Source organism: Bidens hawaiensis, unplaced genomic scaffold (genome assembly GCF_021521415.1).
Source record: "Bidens hawaiensis isolate Kalapana, Puna unplaced genomic scaffold, B.hawaiensis_p1.1 tig00067219_1, whole genome shotgun sequence".
NCBI lineage: Eukaryota > Viridiplantae > Streptophyta > Magnoliopsida > Asterales > Asteraceae > Bidens > Bidens hawaiensis.
The window spans coordinates 6,521-34,049 of NW_027501911.1; the positions used below are offsets into that span (position 1 = coordinate 6,521).

The 27,529-nt window shown below is 38.8% G+C and overlaps 1 protein-coding gene across 1 annotated transcript; it reads right to left on the reverse strand.

Annotated features, from left to right (window-relative positions):
* Positions 1-14,199: 14,199 nt before the first annotated feature.
* Positions 14,200-15,078, reverse strand: LOC143604883 (uncharacterized). Its single transcript, XM_077081220.1, has one exon. It carries the CDS (start codon positions 15,076-15,078, stop codon positions 14,200-14,202), a length of 879 nt encoding a protein of 292 aa, XP_076937335.1.
* Positions 15,079-27,529: the final 12,451 nt, after the last annotated feature.

A 27,529-nucleotide genomic window follows, 5' to 3' on the forward strand; every position in this document is an offset into this window, starting at 1 on the left:
CGATTTCTTAGGGCATTTGTTTCGACACGATTAAACATGAGGTAAAAAGTAAAAATTAAAAATAAAACTAGAACAACTAACTAAACTAAAACAGAAATAATTTACCCATCTGGCCTTCAGTAAATTTAACATATTTTGGGATCAAATTTTAGCTGTTTTAAACAAGCAACCCTCTTTAAGAAAGGATCTGAACATGAAATCATATTGATTAAGATACTTTCACAATGATTCATTTTCAGCATTATTAAGACATAGTGAAAAGGTTAATAGCAGGTAATTATAAACTTAGCATGATTTTCATTGCGCTAGTGACATGCTTAGATTCAATTAGGCATAAAGCTTATATGGACATCACTTATGGACCTATGATGCCCCATATCTCTTCTCAAAGCGTATTTGGCTTTCCCCAGATCACCCCAATTTGACTCCAACCCCCTAGTGCTTGATCAAAAAATTTTCTCTATACAAAAATAATTTTAAGCTTTAAGGTTGAACGTTGGACTTACATGTCATCCGGACTTACAAGCCTTACATTCAGGATGTTTAGGACTTATTTGTATGCCCCACCCCTGTAGTTCCCTAGGACCCCTTTAAGCTTTTAGAAAACAAATTTGAATGACAATAATTTTCATATATATTTACAATAATTTTTTTATGCTAATAATGAAATATAATATTTTTGGCGATCAAGACACTAACGAGCTCATGTATGACTGGGTAATTGCTTTTCTGCATATCAGTCAGAGATATATATCTAGGGACATGCAAACATCTTCAAAATGACTCTCTATAATAAGTTTAGCAGATTTAGTTTATATCACTTCATCAATGACTGTTCAAAAGCCCTTTTATCTTAATAACTTCACACTTTAAGCACACAAAATCAATTTATCTATCATTTTTCAAAGGTTAGATCAATTTTCATTTGGAAATATTTTGAGCTTCTATAAAGCTTTTAGCTGAATAATCATATCACTTCCCAGATGATAACTTAGAAGACAATTTTAGATTCAGTCACCCCAGTCACTTTCAGTCTTCAGGTAAATGACTATCCTATATGTCTATAGGTAGACAATAAGACCAAACATATATTAATATATGTCCTTCAAACTTAGGTAACCGACATAATTTTCAGTGAAAGAATTAAAATCAGATAGTTAAAACAATAACATTATATACATTTTTATATTCAGTCGCCCCGGTCACTTTCAGTCCTTAGGTTAATGGCTATCCCGTGCGCCAAAGATTGACAACAGGACCAAACATAAAAATATGTCCCTTGAACTTGAGTAACCAGCATGATTTTAAGCGACAGATCGAAACAGATTTTTTTTTTTAAACACACACACTCTTTTTGTATTTTTTTTTCTTTTTCTCCCCCTAAATTTGTACAGAAATTATGAGAAACACGAAAATATTTATGTATAAAATTTAACCTCAAAAATACCCAGTCATCGAAACGCAATATCTTAAGAAACCCTACAAGCACATTAAATCTGGCTGTTCCGACCAGTTTTGTAAAATAAGTCCGTCACATTATTATCAGTGTGAATTTGTTCAAGATGAATCAATTTCTGGTCGTAACAGTCACGAATAAAATGAATTTTGATATCGATGTGCTTGGTTTTAGAATGCTAAACCGGATTTTTTAATAATGGCAATGGCAGCAACATTATCACAGAAAACAGGAGTGTCAAGAAATTCCAAATCGTAATCCAGCAATTTATGTTGCATCCAGATAACCTGAGAACAGCAGGCAGAAGCAGCAACATACTCAGCCTCAGCAATGAATGTGGACACCGTTTGTTGGTTCATGCATTGCCATGAAATGAGTCGATCCCCCGAGAATTGACATCCAGCAGAAGTAGATTTCCTGTCAATATCATCACCTCCATAATTGCTGTCAGCAAAAGCATACAGATCAAATTCTAAGTTTTTAGGATACCAAAGACCTAGCTTCGGTTGCCCTTTTAGATATCTAAAAATATGTTTAACAGCAATTAAGTGAGAAAGTTTAGGATTAGCCTGGAAGCGAGTGCATTGACAAACTACAAACATGATGTCGGGGCGACTAGCAGGAGATACATCAGGGATCCAATCATCGATCGATAGTACGTTTGATTTATAGGTTACCCTTTAGGATCTGATGAAAAAAGAGGTCTTTCAACCATAGGAGTCGCGGCACTCTTCGAATCTTCAAAATTGAACATAGCCAACATGTCCTCGACGTACTTTCCTTGATGAAGTAGAATACTTGTCAAGCTTTGACGAACCCGCAAACCCAAATACGTCGTCATCTCCCCCAACGAGCCCATCTCAAATATTTTCTTCATCACTTCTTCAAATTCATAACAGAGAGCAGTGCAGGTAGAGCCAAAAATGATGTCATCCACATAAATCTGAACCAAAATCAGATCCTTTCCAAGAGTCTTAATGAACAGTGCCTGATCGATGGTTCCTCGTTTATACCCATGCCCCAAAAGATGAGCCGTCAACATCGCATACCATGCCCGAGGAGCCTGATGAAGGCCATAAAGACCCTTGTCCAACTTGTAGACGTGTGACGGGTGCTTCGAATCCACAAAACCCGGTGGCTGATCCACATAAATCTCCTCCTTCACTTCACCATACAAAAACGTTGTCTTGACATCCATCTGATAAACCGTGAACCCAATGTAGAATGTATATGCCAACAAAATCTGAATAGCCTCAAGACGAGCCACCAGAGCATACACCTTAGTATAATCCAAACCTTCGACTTGATGAAAACCACGAACCACAAGCCGTGCCTTATTTCGAACAATAACCCCAGTATCATCTTACGTGTTACGAAAAACCCATCTCGTATCCAAAGACTTCTTCCCAGCGGGTAACTCAACTAGCCTCCAAACCTTAAGTTTCTCAAACTGATTCAGTTCCTCATGCATGGCGTCAACCCAACTTGGTTCTTGCAAAGCCATCTCAACAGTCTTAGGCTCAAGTTGGGTGATAAAATAGGAATACAGGCAATTGTTGATAGTTCATGTTTGACTTCTGGTTGAAACTCTAGCTTTAAGGGGACCAATTACATTTTCGATTGGGTGATCCCGCTGAATTCATGACGGAATGGAGTGATCGGGAACAGAACAGTTTGCTGGTAAATTTGTTGGATCTTCAAGGATTTCAGTGAGAGGGTTCTTCCATCCAAATGCTGCAGTACTATGCGAGTACGAGGTACTGGAAATATACTCATTTGGTATGGCATCAGGGAATAGAGTGCTACCAAAAATTCGACGAATGACACTCTCCCCATCAACTGGTGAGGCCTCAGCTGCAGAAGTCTCTTGTGGGGACACAGTCACGGTAGCAACTTCTTTTAGATTTTCAGACAATGGCTGAGTAGTGTCCAAAGATTTAGACGAGTCAACACTCAGCATAGGAGACTTTTGAACATTAGTAGACATGTCGTCTTCATCATCAATAACATTAGAAGTCTCTACCCCTGAGTTCTCTGCATCAACTACTGGAAACACATTGAACGGCTTAAACAGTTTGTTGTAGTAGAATAACCAGTTAAGACCCACACGAGCATCCGTTTCATTCTCCTCCAGCTAGCGCACATCATAAGATTCGACGATCTGTTTCGATGCCTTGTTGTAGACTTTGTAGACAGTGTGACCAGAATATCCAATAAAATAACAATCATCTGCCTTGACTTCAAACTTTGGAGTCGATTCGAGATTTAATAAAGTACACGGATAACCAAAGGCTCGAAAATATGCAAAAGTAGGCTTGTGGCCATACATGATTTCATAGGGAGTCTTCATCTATGATTTGTTTATCACCACCCGATTTTGAACATAACAGGCAGTGTTGACCGCTTCAGCCCAAAAGAACAACGGTAACTTTGAATCACACAACATAGTTCTTGCAGCTTCGATCAAAGTACGGTTCCGTCTTTCAGCAACACCATTTTGCTGTGGAGTACGAGCTGAGCTGTACTGTCGAAGTATTCCCTTCTCGGAACAAAAATAATTCAATGTATAGTTCTTAAACTCCGTTATGTTGTCACAAAAAATTCCCTTGAGCTTCATATTTAGTTGATTTTCCATAAGCACCACAAATCTCCTGATCAATTCTGTAGTTTCACCCTTATTTGACAGGAAGAACACCCAAATGAAACAGGAGTAGTCATCGGTGATAACCAAACAATGATTACTATGAGAGAGACTTAAAACGTGAACTGGACCGAACAGGTCCATATAGCAGTTGAAAAACGCCAGAAATCGTATTGATCAGCTTTGGCTTGTGTGCTTTGCGATAATGTTTGCCTAAAGCACAAGCCACACATTTCTCAATTGTCACAAAATCTTTAACGGGCAGTCCACGGACAATGATGTTTTTCGCAAGACGGTTCAGGGTTTTGACATTAGCATGACCAAGGTGACGATGCCAAAGCATGGCATTGTGTTCCTACACTTTTGAAAACAAACATGTAATTTCGTCAAGAACATTCTTGTTCATGTCAATCAAGTAGGCATTGTCTTTCCTTTGAGATCGAACAAGAACCCAATCCTCTGGTATGATTATACCAGGCTTTAGAATCAAACATTCTTTGTTAGTGAAGTTAGTTGAAAAACCTTTGTCACAAATCCGCGAGACGCTGAGTAGACTGTGTTTCAACTCCGGAACATAGTTTACATTCTCAAACTTCATAACACCATTACTCAAAGTACCTTTCTGAGTAATCTTTCCCTTCTCTCCTCCCGCAAAGGAAACATACCCTCCATTAAAAATTTGAATGTCGCTCAGTTCAGAGATGTCTCCTATCATGTGCCTGGAACAGCTACTACCAACATACCACGGTCTGATGATACTCCTTCATAGCTGTTCATGCATGATGTGCGAGATTAATTAGTTTTAGGTACCCAGTCCATAGTCGTTCTGGGTAAGCCTGACTTGTTCAAACATGTCACGGGTTGCCATGACATGTCTTCCTGATTATCAAAGATTCAACAGGAAGGCTTTGATAACTTGGTCACTGGAAATTTAGGTAACCATTTGTATTTTGGTTTAAAAACTTTATTGTTTGGACAAACGGTTGGCTTTGTCTCCGGTTTGCGGACGGAAGACACATTTGACTTTGACCTTTTGAACGATTTTGATTCTGAGGCCCACTTGGGTCTCGGAGGCAAAACTGAGTTTCCGTTCCACTTTGGAACCGTAATAGGCCTGGTCTGATGGGAACTTGAACTGTCAGCCTTGTTTCTCCTCTAATCACCGTCAGAGGGCTTTGCCTTATAATACCTCGTCTTATTTAAGTTAAAATTCTTGTAGGTATTTTGAGGCATAGTCCTCTGATAACTTCTGTAATATGGAACATACGGGAGACGAGAACAATTTCTTGTAATGTGACCAGGAATGCCACAATTAAAACAGGTTTACCTTTAACGAAAAAATCGTTGTGGCCGATTCCTAGTCTTGCTCTATTGTGTGAGCTTGTTTGTTCGTCTTTGGACTTAGCACTAGAATTTTCACTGTTGTGAGTACATGAACCCTTTTCTTTAACAAACTTAGGTGACAAATGTTTATTTGGATTTTTACTTTCATCGAGTTTATTAAAGATTAGATCACTGCTTTTAGAAGTTTTCGAAAAATCAACCACACAATTGTTTTTGCTCTTAAAAACAGAGCCCACACAAACATCAGTAGCAACATTATTCAAATCATGAAAATTTAAAGAAACAAGAGAATCGATAGGTGAATCATTATCCTCATCAGCCCAATCCTCAATTATTACTTCATATGCACATGAAGTAAACACATTAGAATCATTCACCCCAGATGTTGATTCAGTCGCTCTGACTGAACAAACCATACCTTTGCCATTTGCACTTGACTTACCATACTGCATGCATTTTTCCTTTTCTTCCTCTTCCTTGGTAGGGGGAAGACCAGTGTAGTTATTATTATAGGTCTCACACCCCAACCTAAGGCGGAAATATCGGGGCGTGATCCGATTGCTCACAGCTCGAAGATACTATCATAATGCAAATGTGACAGTATCTATTTAATTATTTTATTTCAAATGTGCACACAATGTTCAATACAACAATAAAATTCAAATAAATATATACAATCATTTAAATTAAATTTTGTCTTCAATGTAACCCTAAGGTCTTTCTAAGTGTCCATACTTCAACTTAAAGTAACCTGCATATGCGTAGAAAATGGAGTTTTGTCAACAAACATGTTGGGTGAGTTTATCACCAAGTTTTGACACCAAAAATAATGTTAATATAATAAATAAGCAAAACGTAATAAATGTGGTAATGAAATCAAACCATAAGCAGATAAGTTGTCGACTAAACCATTGTCAAGCAAATCGGGCGCCGGTAAATCAACTATGAGAAAATAATAATAAGACCGTTGCCAAGCGAATCAGGCGGTGGTCAATGAGAACCCTCTCCAAGGGGATATGTCAAACGATTGGATACAAAGACAAATAAGCACATAACAAGTAGATTTGATTAATCACACACAATTACACGTTTGCTATTTTTGATATATATATATATATATATATATATATATATATATATATATATATGTATGTATAGTATGATATACGCATATGTCCCCGAAACGTTTGTGGAAATTGAGTAAAATAGGGGAATGATAAAACTTACCTAACTTTAAAGGCAAGTGAGTATAAATAAAAATAAACGAGTCAACGGATAAGCGAGTCGTCCAATACGCGTCAAACGAGATAACTGATTTGAACCTGACACCTTGTGATATGAAACTATAAATAAAAAAGAACTTAATTCCACTAGAATCGATCCAAACGGATGAGTAGAACTCTAGTTATGTTGAATTAAACGTTTAAGCGAGGTGGTACTGACCAGAATCCGAACAGCGAGTCAGAAGTCGGGTTTTGGCCAGTAGCCTTGCAATTTCGTTATGAGAATAAAAGTCTTCTGGACCGAACGTTGAATCTGACCAGAAGCATGAGAAAATGTAAAGTCAAACTTGTTGACTGTTTTGCCCTTTAACGGGTTTTAAGCGATTTAACCAGTCAACACACTTCAACTACCAAAATTGATTGAAGGTTATTGACTAGAACATATGGATGAACGATTTTACAGTTTACAACTCATCCGGAAAGTGAAAAGATTGATGAGAAACAGAAGTCAAAGGTCCTAAAGCAAGCAAAGTCAACGAACAAGTCTTGTATCTTCAACGAATGTGCAAAAACTGAAGGGTTTGGCGATGACCAGAGGTAGGTGAAGGCTGGAGGAGGTGTATTAGGGTTAGATTAAAGTTTACAGCAGGGAATTATGATATGTTTATATAGGAATAACAAAAACGAACTAAATTTGGGCTTTTTACTCGTTTAGGCAAGTAAATACGGTTTAAGGAAAAGAATCAACAAAATATACTAATAGATATGATCTTGATCAGGGGGAAATGAATTAAGAGTTGTATTTTAGTTATATTATGATTACTTGGTCCTTACTTCTCTCAAACATACCTAATATAATCGATTTTATACCATAAACGAACTAGGAAACGAGATCAAGTTTAAACGATCTGTGCAGGGGGTTACCCGCGCTGCGCGGCCACCATTGGGAATCCCAAAGTGCAGCGCTCCAGGGAAGTTAAGGTGATTTTCATTTTGTGACACTTTAAGTCCTTATAGTTTGTTTATTGGTCATTTATTGGATCTTTTATGGAATAATTAAGGAATAAACAATATAATAAACATGAAGGGTTTAAAATGAGCATATGAAACCTAGTTATTCAATTCTTGATTAATAATAATAATCTAAAATATTCCCGGATCGGGTTATGAGTAGACGAATACAGGTTTACAAAATCCGAAATATTACAATATGGAGGGGGAACCATGTTGTACCCAATACCCACACCCTTATTCTTTTTCCATTTTAACTGGCTTTCAATCATTGACTCAACGACAGTGCTAGAGACACCAAATTTCTTAAAATTGAATTTAGCATTTTCAAATTTATTAGTTGATTTAGCTATCTCCAACTTGGATGCATCAAACTCGACGGTTAGTTCGGAATTTTTCGTTCTAGCATCTAGGTGGTGACAACATTTTATGCTGAAATCAAATTGGAGTTTGGAAAAATGTTTTTACTATGCCTCTAGTTTCTCTTTTAAGGCCTTTTCCAGTTTCTTAAGGGTATTATTTTCATTTTTAATTCCCTCCATTTCTCTAAGCATATTACTATTGTGAATTTTATACAACTCTACCTTATTAATACATTATTGGGAGCACAATACAGAACTTACCTCAGAGGATTTGGTGGAGGTGAAGGCCATGAAAGCATGCTGAAGATCCCTAACCTGCTCCTCAGCTTCATTCTCTCCTTCTTCAACATCGATATCAACCTTAGCAAAATTGGCAATTTGATTGCTGATATCCAGAGCTGCCATCTAATCATCCCAAGAAAAATGTTGAGCCACCAAACCCTGCTCACCTTCACTTGAACTAGCCACATTCTCACCTCTTTCACTGTTCATCGGAACCAAAGCCCTCTCCCTGTTTCCCTCCTTGGCTGGATTTATGCATTCATCCCGGCTTATGACAGTTATAACACCTCAAAGAACTCTTGTTAAACCTCACCTTCTGATTTGCAGGCACATTCCAGTTGTTTCTGCCTGTCCTATTTGTAAACGTTTTGGCTCTAAACATAGTCATGGAGATTTGCCAAGAGATATCCATCTCCTCCACATCATTAGGATGGATCTGATCAATCTCAGTAGCTACAACAGGTTGAACCAGATCTCTAGCAAGAAAAGCATTGTAGCAGTTCATGAAACCTGCCATCAGTGCAATGTTTTCTTAAGTTCGAAATAGTGGGAATTTGAATGGGAGACTGGCTGGAGGTGGTAGTGGGAGCTTGTGGCTTGGTTGCAGGAGCTGATTGTGGGAAGAAAACAAGAGCAGCCTGTGCTGGTTGCGGAGTGAATTAACCTTGAGATGACTTGAACATTGAGAAGGTCTGCTGAGACTTCTGTGGTTGAACTTGTTGACCTTGAGAATACTTGAATACGGAGAAACTGTCTTGTGAAATCAGATCATTGTTGGAGGCAACACTATAACCAGCAGCATTGTAGGAATTTGCATGATTGATTGCACGCTGCTTGTCATCCACATCACAAGCCTTAATAATCTCCATCACTTCAGAAAGAGTCAGTCTGGCCAAATCCTTTGTCTTCTTGATAACAGCCACATTCAAATCCCAGCTTTGCGGCAGAGAGTTGACCAACTTGTTGTTGATTTCAGCATAAGTGGGGTTTATGTTTGCTGATCTCCTCTCTGTGATTAACGAAATAAACCTATGAAGTTGTTTCTCCAATGACTCCCCAAGACATAATTGAACATGTTGAATTGTTGTCTGAGAAGATCCTGCCTGCTTCTCCTCATATCCTGATTTCCCTCATATACTTCAATGAGGGCCTCCCATAGCGCTTTCGCAGACTGTAGCTCTCTAAACCCCAAGGCAATTTTAGGTGAAAGTGCCATGGTCAATGTAGCTAGAGCCCTCTCATCCTCCTCAACTCAATAGGTTTCGTCTCCACTTCATCAGAACCTTCTCTTTGATAAGTAATGACCTGAGGACCTCTGATAATGCTCCTCCAGATCTTTCATCATTCATCTTTACATACTTCTCAAACCTAAACTTCAACTCAGCGAACCCCTCAAAAGACAGTAAACGGGGTACACGAGTAGCAGTCCCCATGATTGAATCCAGCTCTTGGTGTAAAGTAGCATTAGAAGATGTACTGACTGATTGGTCCATCTTAAACTTGACCGAAAACTGTGAATTCTAATGATAAAAACCAAGAACAGTGAAAGCTTCCCGAGAACCCTGAAAGTTGACCAAGAAAAGTCAATAATGCTTGAAAACGCTGTAATTTACCCGAGAACACTGAAAACTTCCCGAGAACACTGAAATTTTCCCGAAAACACTGAAAGCTTCCCGAGAACCCAACAAAACCACCGAGAACTATCAAATCTTTCCCGAGAATCTTCAAAACGTGGTCGAGAACTATTAAAAGCTCAAGATATGGTAATCTTTGAAGATATAACCAAATCCCGGGAATAAAGGGATTTGAATTAAACTCGAAGATTTACCCAAATCTTTTCCCGAAAACTCTCACCAACCCGAAGAACACGAAGAACAATTTTCTTCAGAAACCAGAAATCTTCAACCAAAACACACCAGAGAATCACCGGTAGAATCCTTGATATCACCTTAAACCGATCCTAGAATAGGTCTATAGGCTCCGATACCAATTATAAGTCCCGTGAGAGGATCTTTCAATGTGATATCAATTAACTCGTTGATTAGGCGACAACAAATCAACAAGCCGATTCTATAACAACAAAACAATAACAATGAACACGATGAACTAGCTTCAAAACACATGTATATTGGTCGGGTACTTAAGCCCTTAACAAACTTACACGGGTGATCGACCAACTTAGACGAACAACCCTATAATGAACTACATACATCGTATATATAGATCTACCAACCTAGGCCCAAAACATACTAAAGCCCACTGAAATCAAGAGATTTCGGTTTACATAATATGGCCCAACTAAGCCCAAAACTACGTCTAATAACACAAAGCATAAACCACAAAATACGGCCCAACAAACTAAAACCTAAAAAAACATAAAATGTTTTCGCCGTTATCCATATTAAAAAATCGATTTCAATTCATTTGTGGTGATAGATTACAATTCATTTGTCAAACGAACACATTAAGAATGGAATTGGATTTCAATTCCTACGAATTCCAAGTCCTATGCAAATTCCAATTCCAATTCTATTCAATTCTGTGAAACGAACGCACCCTAAGAATCTAGTTGTGCGAATCTTGTACGAAGAAATAAGCAAAACCAGGGTTTGTTAGTTATTGTATCTTCATTGTGAAGAAGTATCTACGCCAAACATTCGTTGAAATTGGTGTAGAACTCATATGATATCTTTTCAACCTATATAACTCCTACAAATCTAACTCTCTTATCAAAGTCTAGTATATTTAATATACTAGAATCTACCAATATTCGTAGATTAAACCTACTCTACAACTATTATATACTCACACTAAAATAACATAAGCATATTCTGGTAGGAACCCTTCACTCACAAAGACAACGGCCTCTGTAACAGCACGTATGATTCAATATTTATATTTTTGAAGAAAGCCTATCAATGTCAGAAATTGACAAACAACGGAGGCCATATCATAAAAACTACAGCTTGAGTTGCATAGGCCAAAAGACGAAACTCCAATAGCATGTTTCCACCATACTAGAATTTCGTATACATAAAAAACTATTGTCCGACCAAGGTTCATTGGCCACAACCAATCTCTCACACTCTTCCAAATATCAAGTCAAATTTACTATCCAGGTAGAAGGATACGTTAGGCCAATAAAGAGATAAAAGCGCATGTGATTGCAGTTTCACTCTTTGGAAGGAATGGCACATGTAGTTGAGGAAAGTCACTTAATCCGGAATGGAATTAGCAATAGAGTAATAACTGAACTAGACAAGTGAGGTCATTTCGAGCTCCATGTACGTCAACACTATTAGCCCATACTTGATATTTGATGAATGAATTGATATGATAACAAGAAGAATTAGATGATATGAACAACACACTTTGATTCAAACTCTAACTTGGATTGAATGAAATAAGCGTTCTGATGTACCCCCTATTTATAGATCACCAAAAGGTGCGATTCTAGGGTTTCAATATTTCAAACATCGTACATATACTGGCATCTGTACATGGAAGTTATAATCTACCAACTTAACACATCTAGACCCTGGACTTTACATTATACTAAAGCATATACTAAACATAGTTTCGACTATTTACAACACACCCCTATACCTCTGACGATCCGTGATTAACATTGCATTCACCCCTTTAATCACGATCATCTTCTTCAAGATCTGCTTACAGCAACATTGGTTCATCGTCTTCATCTCGAACCAAATTTGCTTCCTCTCTTTCTTCCAAGTTTGGACATTTACTACTGTAATGTCCAAGTTCAATGCATTTGTAAAACCTTATGCGGCTCTTGTCCTGTTGCACTCCACTATTGCCTCTACTTTTCCCTAACATCTGACCTTTCCCTCGTCCATGTCCAAATTCCTCCCGATTTGAGTTTCTACAACCACAATGCTCACACTTCTTGTGTTTACCCTTCCATTTCTCGTTTGCACCAATGAATAGTAACTTCCCAGACACATCTTTTAACTGAACCATCCTCCGTGTCTTCTTTTTCTCTATTCTGGAAAACTTTTCTTCCTCAAGTACTAATCTGATCAACTTTTATTTATCCTGACCCGATATAAAAGTAATCCTCCTGATTATACTTGTACAACACTTTTCGAAAACAAAGCCTGGTTCTTTGATCCACTAGTTCTAACCAATCTCGCTTTGCGTTGAAAGTCAATCTCGCCTCTCGTTGAAAGACAACCTCGCCTTCTGCATTGACTTATCAATCCTACTTTCCTACATTGACAATCAATCCCGTTTTCCTACGTTGATCTCGATCAATCAGGCTGCATTGATATTCAATCCCACCTCGTGTTGAAAGTCAATCTCGCCTTTTGCCTTGACAATCAATCTTTCCTGCGTTGACAATCAATCTCGCCTTCTACGTTGATCTTTAATCCCCTGACCAAAAATTCGGAACCGTTGTTTTCCTACTCGGTATATCGTGCTACCAGAATTTCTGTTTTGGCGGAAGAACTCAGCGGCTTAACTCATAACCACCACTGCTGCCCCTGTTCTACTGGAAACAACCTCCACCACTTCTAATTTATTTCCACGAAAAATCAGCGGTTGGAAAAACACCCAACCACCGCCGTGGGTTTCTTTCTTTGCCGGAAAATACCACTTGCCACCACCACAAATCAAATCTTGATTTGTTGGCATTTGAACCCGATATTACTTTACAAACCTTCGATTTATTACCGGAGAAATGCACCGACAATTCAAGTTTTAAATTTCACCAGAAAACCCCCTGCCGAAAAAACGTTTTCGCCGGAATCCTGACGGAAAACCAATTCAACCAAAAAACGTCGCTGCCGCCTTTCTTTCTTTCCGGGAACTTCAATATATTGACGGAGAACACCGTCAATAACCACAAGTGTTCAGTTATTCACCGAAAAAACCCGCCGGGAAACCGGATTGCCGGAATTGATCGCCGGAAACACGAACTTTGCCGGAAACTGCTGATGTTCGTTTTTTCTTAGCTGGAATCTTCTTCTAATCACAGAAATCACCACCGTCGATCTTCAAATGTTCAAACTGTTAATCAGTAAAAAAAACCCTAATGCTCTGATACCAATGTTGACCCAGACTTGATCTTTGATGAATGAATTGATATGATAACAAAATGAATAGGATGATATGAACAATACACTTTGATTCAAACTATAACTTGGATTGAATGAAATAAGCGTTCCGATGTTGCCCCTATTAATAGATCACCAAAAGGTCTTCAATTGCTTATTCTTCAACACACTTTGATTCAAACAAAAAATGGCATCAGCCCCATTGCTTATTCTTTACTCGAGAACGCAGGTAAAATTGTCCTCCAAGGTCTTCAATTTTTTATGGCCCAATGTTACATATAAACGTAATGACTTTGATGTTGATTTCAGGCCCTTTGAACCTCACTCAAAACTCTCACAATATAGATCAGGAAATAGTTGCAGAGAATTGAAGTAAAAATGAAGAAGAAAAAGAGAAGTAAAAGCACACTTTATTCAATAAACTAAGGGGCTATAAATAGCCTTACAAAAGGAAACGTGGAGCATGAAAGTAGCCATAAAATACTACTTTAGTCCACCAATAGAACCGGTACAACCTAGACCCATTGCTCTAATGTACACTATCTCAACAGTATAATTCCGGAGGATTCAGTCAACTAGAATACCACCACTTCTTAATAATAAACTATTAAATAAAACGTAAAATAATAAACCACAATTATCTTCTATCTTCCAACCATAGTGCACGTGAAGACTTAGAAGACTTATTTCATGCATCTAAATAATAAAAGCTCATAACTCATACCCGGTAAATAGACGATTAATACCAATAATCACCTCCTTAATCGTTTATTCACAGCACTCGTTTTCATGGCTACCACTAACCCAAACCAAGTATCGGCTCCTCTTCTTCCACCAAGTCTGCCTCTTGAGTTTTCAATTTAGGACACACATTGCTATATTGACCAAACTCGCCACACTTGTAACATTTCACGTGGCTCTTATCCCGGAAACGTTCATTACCATCTCGACCTTTCACGGACCCACGACCTCTTCCCCGGCCACGTCCAAAGTCATCTCGGTTTGAGCTTCCAACGCCACAATGCTTACACCCGTGCGGTTTTTCTTGACTAGCCAACAATAAACCACCTTGAACGTCCTCTACTTTCTCGGTTCCTTTCATCCGCTCCTCGAATGCTTTTAATCTACCAACGGCTTCATCGAATAGCATTGAGTCCAAATCGAAACATTGCTCAATTGACGCCACGATTTGGAGAAAAGGCTTAAGCATGGAATCTAGAAGCCTTCTCACTAATTCCTTGTCTTCAAACTCATCTCCAAGATTCCTTGCTTTCGATGTTAAACCGCTCAATTTTGCCATGAAATCATCAACTGTTTCGCTCTCCTTTATACGTAGACGTTCAAGTTCTCTCCTCAAAGTTGACAACCGAGCCGCTCTCACCCGTTCAACTCCCAAGTATCGAGTTTTTAACCCATCCCATACCTTTTTCGGGTCGGTGTGACTTGACATTTGCAAAACCATATCCTCCGGTATGGCTTGAAACAGGAAAGCAAGAGCTTGCTTTGCCTTCTTCGGGTCCGGTTCTTCACCCAATGCCCTTGGTTCGACCGTCTCCCATCTTCCATGTGCATCCATAATTGACTTCACTTTGACCGCCCATACCGGATAATTCATAGGGGTCAAAGTCGGATATTGGAATGCCAACGAGCCACTTTCTTTAGCATGTACCAACGCCATTTGACAACTTCAACCCTTCTTCCGATCAAGAACCTACTCCAAGAGCGCTATAACACCGATCAAGAAAACAAGCTAACCGCTTTTATTGCTTTCTTTACCTGGCTAAACAAACAAATCCAAAGCCTCCTGCTTTGACGGATTTTTCAAGCTCGTTTTTCACGCACCTCCGTCGGTAAGACTCTTCACACGGATAGGATGATCAAGAGTAGAAGCTGCTTTCCTGAATCTTCAACCTCAGATCAGTTTCACCTTAGAACCCCTTCACACGAACGAGGCTCTGATACCAAATTTTGATTTCAGGCCCTTTGAACCTCACTCAAAACTCACACAATATAGATCAGGAAATAGTTGCAGAGAATTGAAGTAAAAATGAAGAAGAAAAAGAGAAGTAAAAGCACACTTTATTCAATAAACTAAGGGGCTATAAATAGCCTTACAAAAGGAAACGTGGAGCATGAAAGTAGCCATAAAATACTACTTCTTTAGTCCACCAATAGAACCGGTACAACCTAGATCCATTCCTCTAACATACACTTTCTCGACAGTATAATTCCGGAGGATTCGATCAACTAGAATACCACCACTTCTTAATAATAAACTATTAAATAAAACATAAAATAATAAACCACAATTATCTTCTATCTTCCAACCATAGTGCACGTGAAGACTTAGAAGACTTATTTCATGCGTCTAAATAATAAAAGCTCATAACTCATGCCCGGTAAATAAACGATTAATACCAACAATGATGCTTTGGCTGATATTATGTTCTGCAATGCTATATTATAAACCAAATCATGGTTTCGCCAGAAGATGGCTTAAATGTTATTTGAGTAATGGTGGAGCTTGTTATTGAAAAGTATTTTTTTAGCATCAAAGATTTTAGAATACTTTTCACATGCTGGAGACAAATTCTGGAGTAAGATCTACAAAAACGACCTACACATATTGATAAACTTATTAATATGTTCTAGGACGATTATGTATTTGCGTTATTTACTAAAAATATACAAATACAAAAAAATATGAATAAAACAAAAATTTTTACATGTTAAACGCTCCTTCCATGCAAGCCAAAGAAATATATAAGTAAAGGATTTTCCTTCTATATTGATAAACTTATTAATATGCTCTAGGACGATAATGTACAGGGATGAGCTTTTTTTCCCCGAATACCGGTACCGCACTGATACGTAACGACCGATCGTAAGCGGTACTGGTACGGTATTCCTTTTTTTGAAATTCGGTATCAGTAAAAAGCAGTATCGGTACAGGTACTTTACGGTAAAATTTGGTATTGGTATCAAATTTATATAAAATATAGCTAGAAATTTTTTAGAAATCCTAATTCAGTTTATTAAATTGTCACTCATTGTGTTTATCTATTTTATGTGAATTTTAAGCATCTATCTATGTTCCATTCATATCAATATTTGAAATCTCAATTCAATTTTCTTTTTTCTCCTTTGAAAACCCACGGATGTCAATTATGCGAATATGGTTTTGTCGTGGGTTTGTTAACTTTGTTTATGGTCTTGTAAGAGTTTTATTGTAACTTTTAGAATTTTTTTATCACAAATGTAAAAAATCAATATATAAATGATAATCAATTATATATAGCACTATGAAAGTATGAAGTTCAGTTCTGCATTAAATCAGCAAGAAAACATTTTTGTTTTTGTGATGCTAAGAAAGATTAAAAACGCTAATTTAGACCAATTAAATGCAAACAGTATCGAAGCGGTAAATTACCAAAATACCGGTACCGATACCAAACCGATATATTCGGTACAATATTCGGTACCTAGTTTTCCTCAAGTTCGGTATCGATACTTTCAGTATTGGTACGGTATGCAGGTATGGTATTGGTATGGTACCGACCTCATCCCTTTATGTGTTAATTACTAAAAGTACAAATACATAAAAAAAATGAATAAAACAAACTTATAAACAGGTTAAACATTCCTTCCATGCAAGCCAAAGAAATATATGAGTGCAAGTAAACGATTTTCCTTCTAATTAAAAGGTGAAAACAACTACATACCCGATTATATTGTGGCAACTCATCACGGCTCTTTTAAATTTATTATTACGTAAGCAAAAACAATCTAACTATTGCATTGCTCTACCTTAGATTTTTACTAGCTAGGACTTAAATAATCAAATTTTACTAGCTATGACTTAAATAAGCAAAACAAATAATAAAATGATTAAAATCCTAATATAATTCATGTGCCTCCTTTGTAGGAGTCAGAGTTATTATTTAACAATCAGTCAATCACTCTCTAATTCAGGTCCTTTAGACGTCAGTTTTTCAACTCGCAAGGGCTCCTATATCTCAATAAACAGTACTCTGGATTGTTGGGTTTGGAATAATGGTGTGAGCGCGGGCTTCTCAGTTGCTGCCATGAAGCACCTTTTGTTCAAAGCGTCAAACTCATCAGTCCCTTTTACTATGAAATGGAGTAACTTGATCATGTTAAACATTAGCATTCATGCATGGAAGGCAAAGATGGTTTATCATGGAGAGGTTATTGACTCGGACGGCGTTATCCAAACAAAATATAGAAGTGAGCCGGTGACTTTTTTTTTGTTGGGTATTATGAGGAACTGAGCAATCATCTCGTGTTGATGCAGATTATCTCCTTATTTGAATTATTTTAATATCTTTTATTATTTTTATGTTTATCTAGTTTTCATGTTTATCTTTTCGTTTCTAGTACTATAAATAGGGTTCTGATTGTTTAGTTTTATTAGTTTTTAATTAAGTTTAATATAAAAGAACATTGTTCTTTGAACCTTTGGTTCGATTTTATCGTCTTTGTTAATCATGAGTCTCTCGAGCCATTGATCGCTTCCAAAACTATATCAGTTGGTATCAGAGCTCATGGTTGTTCAAATGGCTCTGCGTGAAGGCAAGCGTTTTCTTGTTTGAAGAGTCGCCGACCGAGGCATCGACAGAACACCGGTGGTTCACGTGCTCGTGAAGATGGATTCAACTATGTTCGTAGAACCGCCGACTGAGGCAACGACGGAGTTGATTCCGACTTACGAGATTTTAAGATCAAGCGACTCAGGCAACGAGTCACAGAACTCGAGTTACAACACGAGATCCGGCGACTCAAGCAACGAATCCAATATCTTAAGGCATTGTTAAGATGGAAGGAAACGGAATTGGAGGAACCCGTCTGGGACGAGTCATCCGGAGCATCCTCCCAGTGGCGACACTATCTATAATTCTCCGTGCATGCATGATGACTACCCGGACGAGGATTGGTATTTTTAGATGACGGGAAGTTTGATTATTGTAGATTAAAAAGAAGTGTTTGATTATACAAAGACGACATCGGAAATTTATAATTGTTCTCCGAAAGATGTTACGGTTGTAGATGGAATAATGGTATGGCCCCCGATCATAATGGTTCGATGACTGCTAAGCGACCTTACGTTGACAGTGTGATAAGGTCTACATCTAATGTAGGTTCCCTGGATGGATCTGCACGGGATATCTCGATCTACACAGGTGCGGAATCCCTGCGTAGGTTGTTACGAGCGTAGAACACGAATCAAACAAACACACGATACGAATAAACGAACACACGTTATATTATAACCGAAACACGTGATATAATCACTGAATACAGACTCAATACTCTCTGGTTCTCACGTCTCTCGACTCACACACGTCTGTATACGATTACCTTCAACCACACTAAACAAGCCGTGACCTAGCGTATAAATACACGACAACTTCGCCTGATATGTTCAGGCGAAGTTGTTGCTAACTTCGCTTGACTAACAAGTTCGCCTGATAAGCGAACTTGTCAGTAACTTCGCTTAAACATGAACAAAACACAATTAACATTACAGACTGGATTACAGACACTAGACTATGAACTACTGACATTATGCACCAACACACGTGAATCAAACAAACACACGTGAAGTTGTCGTGTATTTATACGCTAGGTCACGGCTTGTTTAGGTGGTTGAAGGTAATCGTATACAGACGTGTGTGAGTCGAGAGACGTGAGAACCAGAGAGTATTGAGTCTGTATTCAGTGATTATATCACGTGTTTCGGTTATATTATAACGTGTGTTCGTTTATTCGTATCGTATGTTTGTTTGATTCGTGTTCTACGCTCGTAACAACCTACGCAGGGATTCCGCACCTGTGTAGATCGAGATATCCCGTGCAGATCCATCCAGGGAACCTACAATTGGTATCAGAGCTATTGCTCAATTGTGTGGTTCGGGATATTCACGCGGGTGTAGAAATCGTCCCGTTTCAACTATTCGCGAGACGTGTTTTCTGTGTTTTTGTGTCATTCTTACCTCATACCATCGTATTCAACCCTTTACACCGTCAAAAACCTCGAAAAAACCCAGAAATCAGATCTGTAGAAACTTCGTGTTCATCAGGCGAAGTTGCCGTCACTGTTCGTAGGGTTTCGGCGAAGATATAAGGTTAAGCGAAGTTATCCACAACTTCGCCTACCTTCTCAAGTTCGCCTAACTCAAGCGAAGTTCTCTACAACTCCGCCTACCTCCTAAGTTCGCTTACCTCAAGTGAAGTTAAGAATCAGCGAAGTTCTTCAGCGAAGTTAAGACTTAAGCGAAGTTATCCGTAACTTCGCCTACAGTACTTTTCAGAAGAAATTTTTTTGTTTTTTGGGTTTCTTAGTTTTTGAGAAATATGTCGTCAATTAACATCTCAGAGTTAGTTAAGATGGAAGTAGAAGCAGGGTCAGCTACTAAGGCCCCAAAGTTGCTTAAAGGAACCGACTTCGTTGCTTGGAAGGATCGGTTCGAACAATATGTCAAGTACCAGGATGCGAAAATGTGGGTATGCATCCAGGATGGTTATATTCCACCAACTATGGAGTACGAAGGTCGTGATCAGATCAAAAAGTACAGCAAAATGGAAGAAGAAGAGAAAAGGATGTATGAGGCCGAGAGCAAGGCTCATGCTGCTATCACTATGGCTCTTCCACAAGAGATCCTTCATACTTTTAGAAAGTACAAGACAGCAAGAGAGCTTTGGGAAGCTCTTGAGAACCGGTTTGAAGGAAATGTGGGAATCCGTGCTTCGAAGATCAAATTGCTCAAAACTCAATTCTCGGACTTCAAGTATCTGAAAAACGAATCACTTGATGATATCATCACCAGATATTATCATCTGATGACTGAACTCAGCAACTATTCAATTGCATACAAAGAAGATGAGATTGTTGAGAAGCTTCTTGATGCTCTCCCACCAAAATGGGAGATGTATACTGTGTTGATGAGAGAAGATAAAGACTTTGCTGACTATGACCTTGAGACAGCAGTTAACAAGCTCCGAACCTTTGAGCTTAACATGGTTAGAAAGGAGACACCTACGGATCAGGTTCAAGATCCAGGTATGTATGGTGCTAAAGTCAACTCTAGTTCAGGTTCGAAGACTGAATCAGCTGCCTACTACTCGAAGGGAGAGTCGGGCGCCAACTCATCACATGAGGGGCATGTGTCAGTCAACACAAATGGTGATGTTTGCTTTGTAGCAGGTGGATCTAGTGCATCTAAACCGCAAGCAAGCAAGAGTAGTTGCTCTCCAAGTATTCCTAGCAACAACTACTCTAAGATGCCTATGAGTGTCAAATCTGCTAAAGAGCAGTTTGCTCTCTATGCTTCTTTTATTGCTTCCTATGAGAACTACATTCAGGGGAAGATTGTTGATCCAGCTATGTTGGATGAAGACTATGACCAGATTGATGCTGATGATCTGGAAGAAATGGATCTGCAATGGCAGATGGCTATGATCGTGAGAAGAGTGAAACGGTTTATGAAAAAGACCGGAAGAAAGTTTGTCGGTGGAAGGCCAGGGTTTGACAAGACGAAGGTAAGATGCTACAACTGTCAGCAAAACGGCCACTTTGCTAAGGAGTGCAGAAATGAGCGTGTAGAACGTGGTCAAGGCAAGTCTACACAGCATAATGGGGGTAGTAAAGATTATAGTGCCATGATTTCCAGAGAAGATGGTGAATATAACTGGAACCTGCATTCTGAAGAAATCTTTGAACAGGCAAATTTGGCGAATGTGGAAAATGAAGAAAGTGAGAAAGCTACTGGAGAAGAAAAAGCTTTCATGGCTGATGCTAAAGACCAGCTCTCCGAGGTATGTTCTAAACCTACTTGTTCTAAATGTGAAAACTTGTCTGAGCAATTAGCAACTATAACTGATCAGTATGTTAGTTTGGATGCTGAGTTTAAAACTCTAAAAGAAGATCATCATTTTACAAAAGCAAGAGAAAATAGCTATAAAGTTAAAATAAAAGCTTGTGAAAAAGATATTAAAAGTCTAAAAGCAAAACTTGCTGAAAAAATTCAAGTGATTGATCTAAGCTATGAAGTTTTGGAAGAAAAAACCAAACTAATAGCTGAAAGAGAAAAACAGATTGCTGATCACCAGGTGAAAGTGGTGGAACTGAATAGAAAACTTGAGCAGTTCAGAAATTCCTCTGCTATTCTTGATCACCTTGTTAGTGATCAAGGTTCCTCAGTTAAGAGGGGAGGAATTGGTTATTATGAGGTTCCACCACCTTATAATCACAATTACACCTTTAATCCTAGTAATCAGAAATCTGTTGACTTTGAGGTTGTTCAGACAGTTCCAATTAAGGTAACTAGTAAAGAACCAGATGTTAGTAGAGGCGAAACAAGTCCGCCTGTGTCAAGTGTTAAAATTTCTGTTCCGAGTCCGGTCTCATCAGATTCGGATAAGTCATTCGAGTCGGGTAAGACAAAGGAGGAGGTTGTATTACCAAATAGTGGAGAGAAAGATAAAACAACTAAAAAGAGTTCTCCGCTAAACCCTTATGTCCCACCATATGTGAGACGAACGGGCGGTAGTACAGCCTCGACATCCAAAACAACTGTTGAAAAGAAAGTTGAGCATAGGTGTTGTTTTAGGTGTAATCAATTAGGGCACCTAGTTGCAGATTGCCCTCTGATGCAGCGATTCAGAGGTGTGAGGCATACCAAAACTGAGACTAAGCCTAATGGTAATTATAATACTGGTAAAAGTGAAAACCATTCAAAATTCAGAAATCAGACTAATTCAGGTTTTCAAAGAAACCAATCTCAGTTTCACACTGCTGATAACCAAACAGTAAGTTATAATTCTTTCAATTCACAAAGGTTTGGAAGGCCTCACAATCAATCTACAAGGAGGTATACTAATAGGACTTACAGGAATTATACAGAGACTAACTTTGGAAAGCCAAAGTTCGGGATGTATAGATCCAAGACCAATTGGTCTTGGGTCCCTAGATTCTAATCTTTTGCTTTAATCGTGCAGGAACAGTTGAACAGGGCTGCCAATAATCTTTGGGTTGTGGATAGCGGCTGTTCCCGGCACATGACGGGTAACAAAATCTTGTTACACGATTTGAAACCTGTTCAAGGAGGGAGAGTGAGCTTTGCTGGAGAAAGTGGAGGCAAGATTACAGGAATGGGAACGGTGTCTAATGGAAAGATGACTCTAGAGAAAGTAAACTTTGTCGAAGAATTGAAGCACAATCTGCTGAGTGTGTCGCAGATCTGTGATAAAGAGTACACCGTACATTTTACAAAGAATGAGGCGATTGTGTTGCATCCTGGTTTTCAGATACCAGAGGAGTGGATTGTGATGAAGGCTCCACGTGAGAGGAATACGTATATTATGGATATGAGGTCGACTGAAATGGCCACGGAAGAATCATGCCTTATGACAAAAGCGAGCGAATCGGAGTCCGAATTGTGGCATAGGAGAATGGGGCACATTCATCTTTGGAAGATGAACCACATTGTCAAGAATGGACTTGTGCTGGGCGTTCCCTTGAAAAGTTTCAACTTTGAAGACAAATGTCTAGCGTGCAAGAAGGGAAAGCAGCACAAGAAATCCCATCACACCAAGAAGGTCAATTCTATTGTCAGTACTCTAGAATTGCTTCACATGGATCTCTTCGGTCCCGTGAATGCAAAAAGTCTAGGAGGTACTTCTTATTGCTTGGTGATCACTGATGATTACTCACGATATTCGTGGGTATATTTCCTGAAATCAAAAGATGAAACGGCTCAGATGGTGAAGAATTTGATTACCAAAGTTGAGAACGTTATGGATAAAAGGGTTAAGTTCATCAGGAGTGACAATGGAACGGAGTTCAAGAATTATGAAATGGAGATCTTCTGCCTTCAGAAAGGGATTGAGCACCAGTACAGCGCTCCGTATACTCCGCAACAGAATGGAGTGGCTGAGAGGAAGAATAGAACATTAATTGAAGGAGCCAGAACTATGCTGGCTGATTCGAAGCTTCCTGTGGTGTTCTGGGCTGAAGCTGTTGCTACAGCCTGTTATATCCTGAACAGAGTCTTGACTGTTAAAAGACTTAATAAAACGTGTTATGAGCTTATGCATGGGAGGAAACCCAACTTGAGTGGTCTTGAACCATTCGGGTCCCCTTGTTCGATTTTAAAGACAAATTCTAAATTTGGTGAAGTAGCCGATGAAGGAATCTTAGTCGGTTATGTTGTTGGGACTCCCAACAGACGTGTCTTTAATACATCGACCGGCAAGGTTGAGGTGGTGTGTAACACCGATATCACAAGTTACAAACCGCCAAAACCAAGCAACGGACCTGCTGAGTTTTTCGACTATGATAGACTTTTTAAGTCTTTTAACATACCTTATTTGGATAGTGTAGAAGTAGAAGAAAGAGTTGCTACGAAGATGATCCTTGATGAGGAAGAAAATCTAGTGCAAAGACAGCTGTTTGATAAATGTCAACCTTCCTCATCAAATGCTATCGATACCCCTTCTGCCTCTCCTGAAGAAGAATTTTTCAATCCGTTTCACTCTCAGCAAGGAACAACCATTGACGAGCTCTCTTCTAACTTGGAAGATAATTTGCATGTCGGTTCGGTTCCGCCCACGAGAATTCATAAAGATCACCCTTTGGAGAATGTGATTAGTGATGTGTCCTCCGGTGTACAAACAAGACGTAGCTTGAATGAGCACACCTGTGTTTACACAAGCATTAAGGATACAGGCATAATCAACGAATGCTTGTACACCTGCTTTATCAGCCAGATTGAACCAAAGAATTATCAAATGGCTCTAAAGGCCAGCTCGTGGGTCGAAGCCATGCAAGAAGAGCTGGCTCAATTCAAGAAAATGGAAGTTTGGACTTTGGTTGAAAAACCAAAGAATGTGCATGCGATAGGCACAAAATGGGTTTTTAAGTGCAAGAGAGATGAGAAAGGGATTACTATAAGAAACAAGGCGAGGCTAGTCGTTAAAGGTTTTAATCAATAAGAGGGGATTGATTATAATGAAGTGTTCGCTCCTATGGCAAGATTGGAAGCCATTAGATTGTTTTTGGCATTTGCTGCTTATAAGAAGATGAAGGTATTTCAGTTAGACGTGAAAAGTGCGTTCCTAAATGGGAAAGTTGATGAGGTTGTGTACGTTGAGCAACCTCCGGGTTTTCCTGACCCAGACTTTCCAGACCACGTGTACAAGTTAAGCAAGGCGTTGTATGGACTACATCAGGCACCTCGTGCCTGGTACTCAACCTTATCAGATTACTTGCTTGAAAATGGGTTTGAAAGAGGGAAGATAGATAGCACGTTGTTCTTCAAGAGAGAAGGAAGCGACTTCCTGCTGGTGCAAGTCTACGTGGATGACATTATCTTTGCTGCATCAAAAGTCTCCATGTGTCAGGAGTTTGAGGCCGTCATGAAGAAAAGGTTTGAAATGAGTGCTATGGGTGAACTAACTTTCTTTTAGGATTGCAGGTTGATCAGAAGAAAGACGGGATGTTCATTCATCAGACGAAGTATGTCCATGATGTTCTCAAACGCTTCAAGATGGAGGACAGCACTCCATATGAAACTCCAGTCTGCGTCAATCACAAATTGGGTGCTGATTCAGATAACGATGCAGACGTGGACCCAACCCAATATCGGGCTATTATAGGTTCTTTAATGTACTTAACTGCTTCTAGGCCTGATATAATGTTTGTTGTTTGTCTTTGTGCACGCTTTCAGGCAAACCCAAAAGAATCTCATTTGAAGGGTGCGAAGAGGATACTGCGGTATCTCAAGGGCAAGCCGAAGCTGGGGTTGTGGTATCCGAGAGGAGGAGACTTGGAGCTAGTCGCTTACTCAGATTCTGATTATGGAGGGTGCAATCAGAGTCGGAAGTCTACAACTGGTGGATGTCAGTTTCTTGGTGGCAGATTGGTGTCGTGGCAATGCAAGAAGCAGACTTCAGTCGCAATTTCAACCTGTGAAGCAGAATACATGGCAGCATCCAACTGCTGCTCCCAGGTTCTTTGGATTCAACAACAGTTGCGCGATTATGGTCTGAATTTCTCACTTACTCCTATTTGCATTGATAACACAGCTGCTATCTCAGTAACTAACAATCCCGTGAAGCACAGTAAAACTAAACATATTGACATACGTCATCATTTTATACGGGATTGTGCTGAGAAGAAGCTGATTGAGCTCGAAACGGTTAATACGTTAGATAATTTCGCTGACTTATTCACGAAAGCGTTTGACAAAACTAGATTTCAAAACCTTGTTGAGCTGAATGGGATGATCAATCCTGAGTAACCATGCTTTGTGTTTTTGATTAAAAAAAAATTACGTCACTATCGCTTAGAATTATGTCGGTTGCCTCAGTTTGAAGGACATGTCTTAGGATATGTTTGGTCCTCATTTCTACTTGTAGAATATGAGGATAGCCATTAACCAGATGACTGAAAGTGACCGGGGCGGTTTATGATGAGTTTTCATTCTTTCGCTGAAAATTAGTCGATCATACTTAGTTAGAAGGACACATACTAGTATGTGGTCGGTCCAGCTGATCCATTGGATCTTCGGGATAGCCGTTAACCTGAAGACTTTGATTTGGTTGGGGCGATAGAAGTTAAATTTTTCTTTTAGGGAAATGAAATTATTTTTCAAGTCTACTACTTCGTAAGAAGTTCTGTTACTATGTTTTAACAGAAAATTGATCCAACCTTGGAAAATGATAGATTTACTGATTCTGTGTGCTTAACTAGTGAAGTTATTAGGCTTAAAAGGCTTTAGAATAGTCATTGTATGTCATGGTAGCTTTTTATAGTGAGTAAAAGTAGATGTGATACAAACTAAATCTACTCGATTTTACGTGGAAACTCCTTAAGAGTTTTGCATGTCTTCATATATATCTTTCCGAATGATAGGCAGAAAAGCGATTACCCAGTCATACACGAGCACGTAAGTGTTCTGATTCCCGTAAAGATAGTGTGTGAAGAAACTGCAGTGATCCAGATTCGAGACTTACAGTTGTTTACTACTCTGAAGTCTATGTAAATGTTTATCGTAAAATAAAAAAAAAAAAAAAAACCTTATGAGTTATTGAAACATTCTAGAGCTGACAATGTCAAGACTTCTCAATCATGGAGTAAGAAAGAGAACGGGAAGCAGATGAAGAGTACTTACAAACTTAATCAGACACTATGGGTTGAAGTCAATTCGGGGTGACTTGGGGAAAGCCAAATACGCTTTGAGAATAGATAGGAGGCATCATAATCTCTGAGTTGTTGCCCACTTAATTTTTGAGCTTAATTGAACTTAACTCGTATCACAGAAACGATGAAAACCATCTTAAGTTATTTACCTGCTTACAACCTGTTTCTTTATGTCATAATACAGCTAAACACAGATCTATGTGACAGTCACGTAGTTAGTATGATTCCTGTTCGGATCTTTTCTAAAACGTAGTAGTCCCTGTCGAGACTGAAATTTGATCCCTTATACTTTAATTTTTAAAAGTTTTTCGTACTTAGGTAGTTTATGATTTTATAACTGGTTACTTGGACTTGATCGTGTCATTTAATTCTTAAAGGGAAGTTTTTAAAACTTAATTGCAAAATGTTCAAACTATAGGGGTTTATTTTGTAAAATCGGCGAACTTGTGAATAACTTCGCCCTAGGCGAAGTTATCCACAATTTCGCCTGTACTAACTTTGACCCTATATAAAGAAGTTTTAAGGTCAAACAGGATCATAATTTCAAAAACCCAGCGAACTTAACTCCCTGTCAACCGGCGAACTTATATCATCGATCGTCTGTTATTTTTTACCTCGATTCAAATCAGATTACAGGTGTGTAGAGTTCTATATTCGTATAATCATGGTCGTTAATGTTAATCACAGGTCGATTCGAACCGTTTCGTGACCTCGATTATTTGAAACCTAAACACCCGATTTTCAAACTTGATATTACGTGATAGTAATTTGCATGAACGTCTATAACTTCATAAAATCATGTATTTCGGAGTCCTCGATCTCCGAAATCATCATCTACACGTCGTTCTAAATCCCTAACTGTTGCCGATTCAAATTCGGCGAAGTTACAGTTTAGGCGAAGTTATCC

Excerpts from the sequence above, each read along its gene's own strand:
- LOC143604883 (XM_077081220.1), bottom strand. The coding sequence starts at position 15,078 with ATGGCGTTGGTACATGCTAAAGAAAGTGGCTCGTTGGCATTCCAATAT.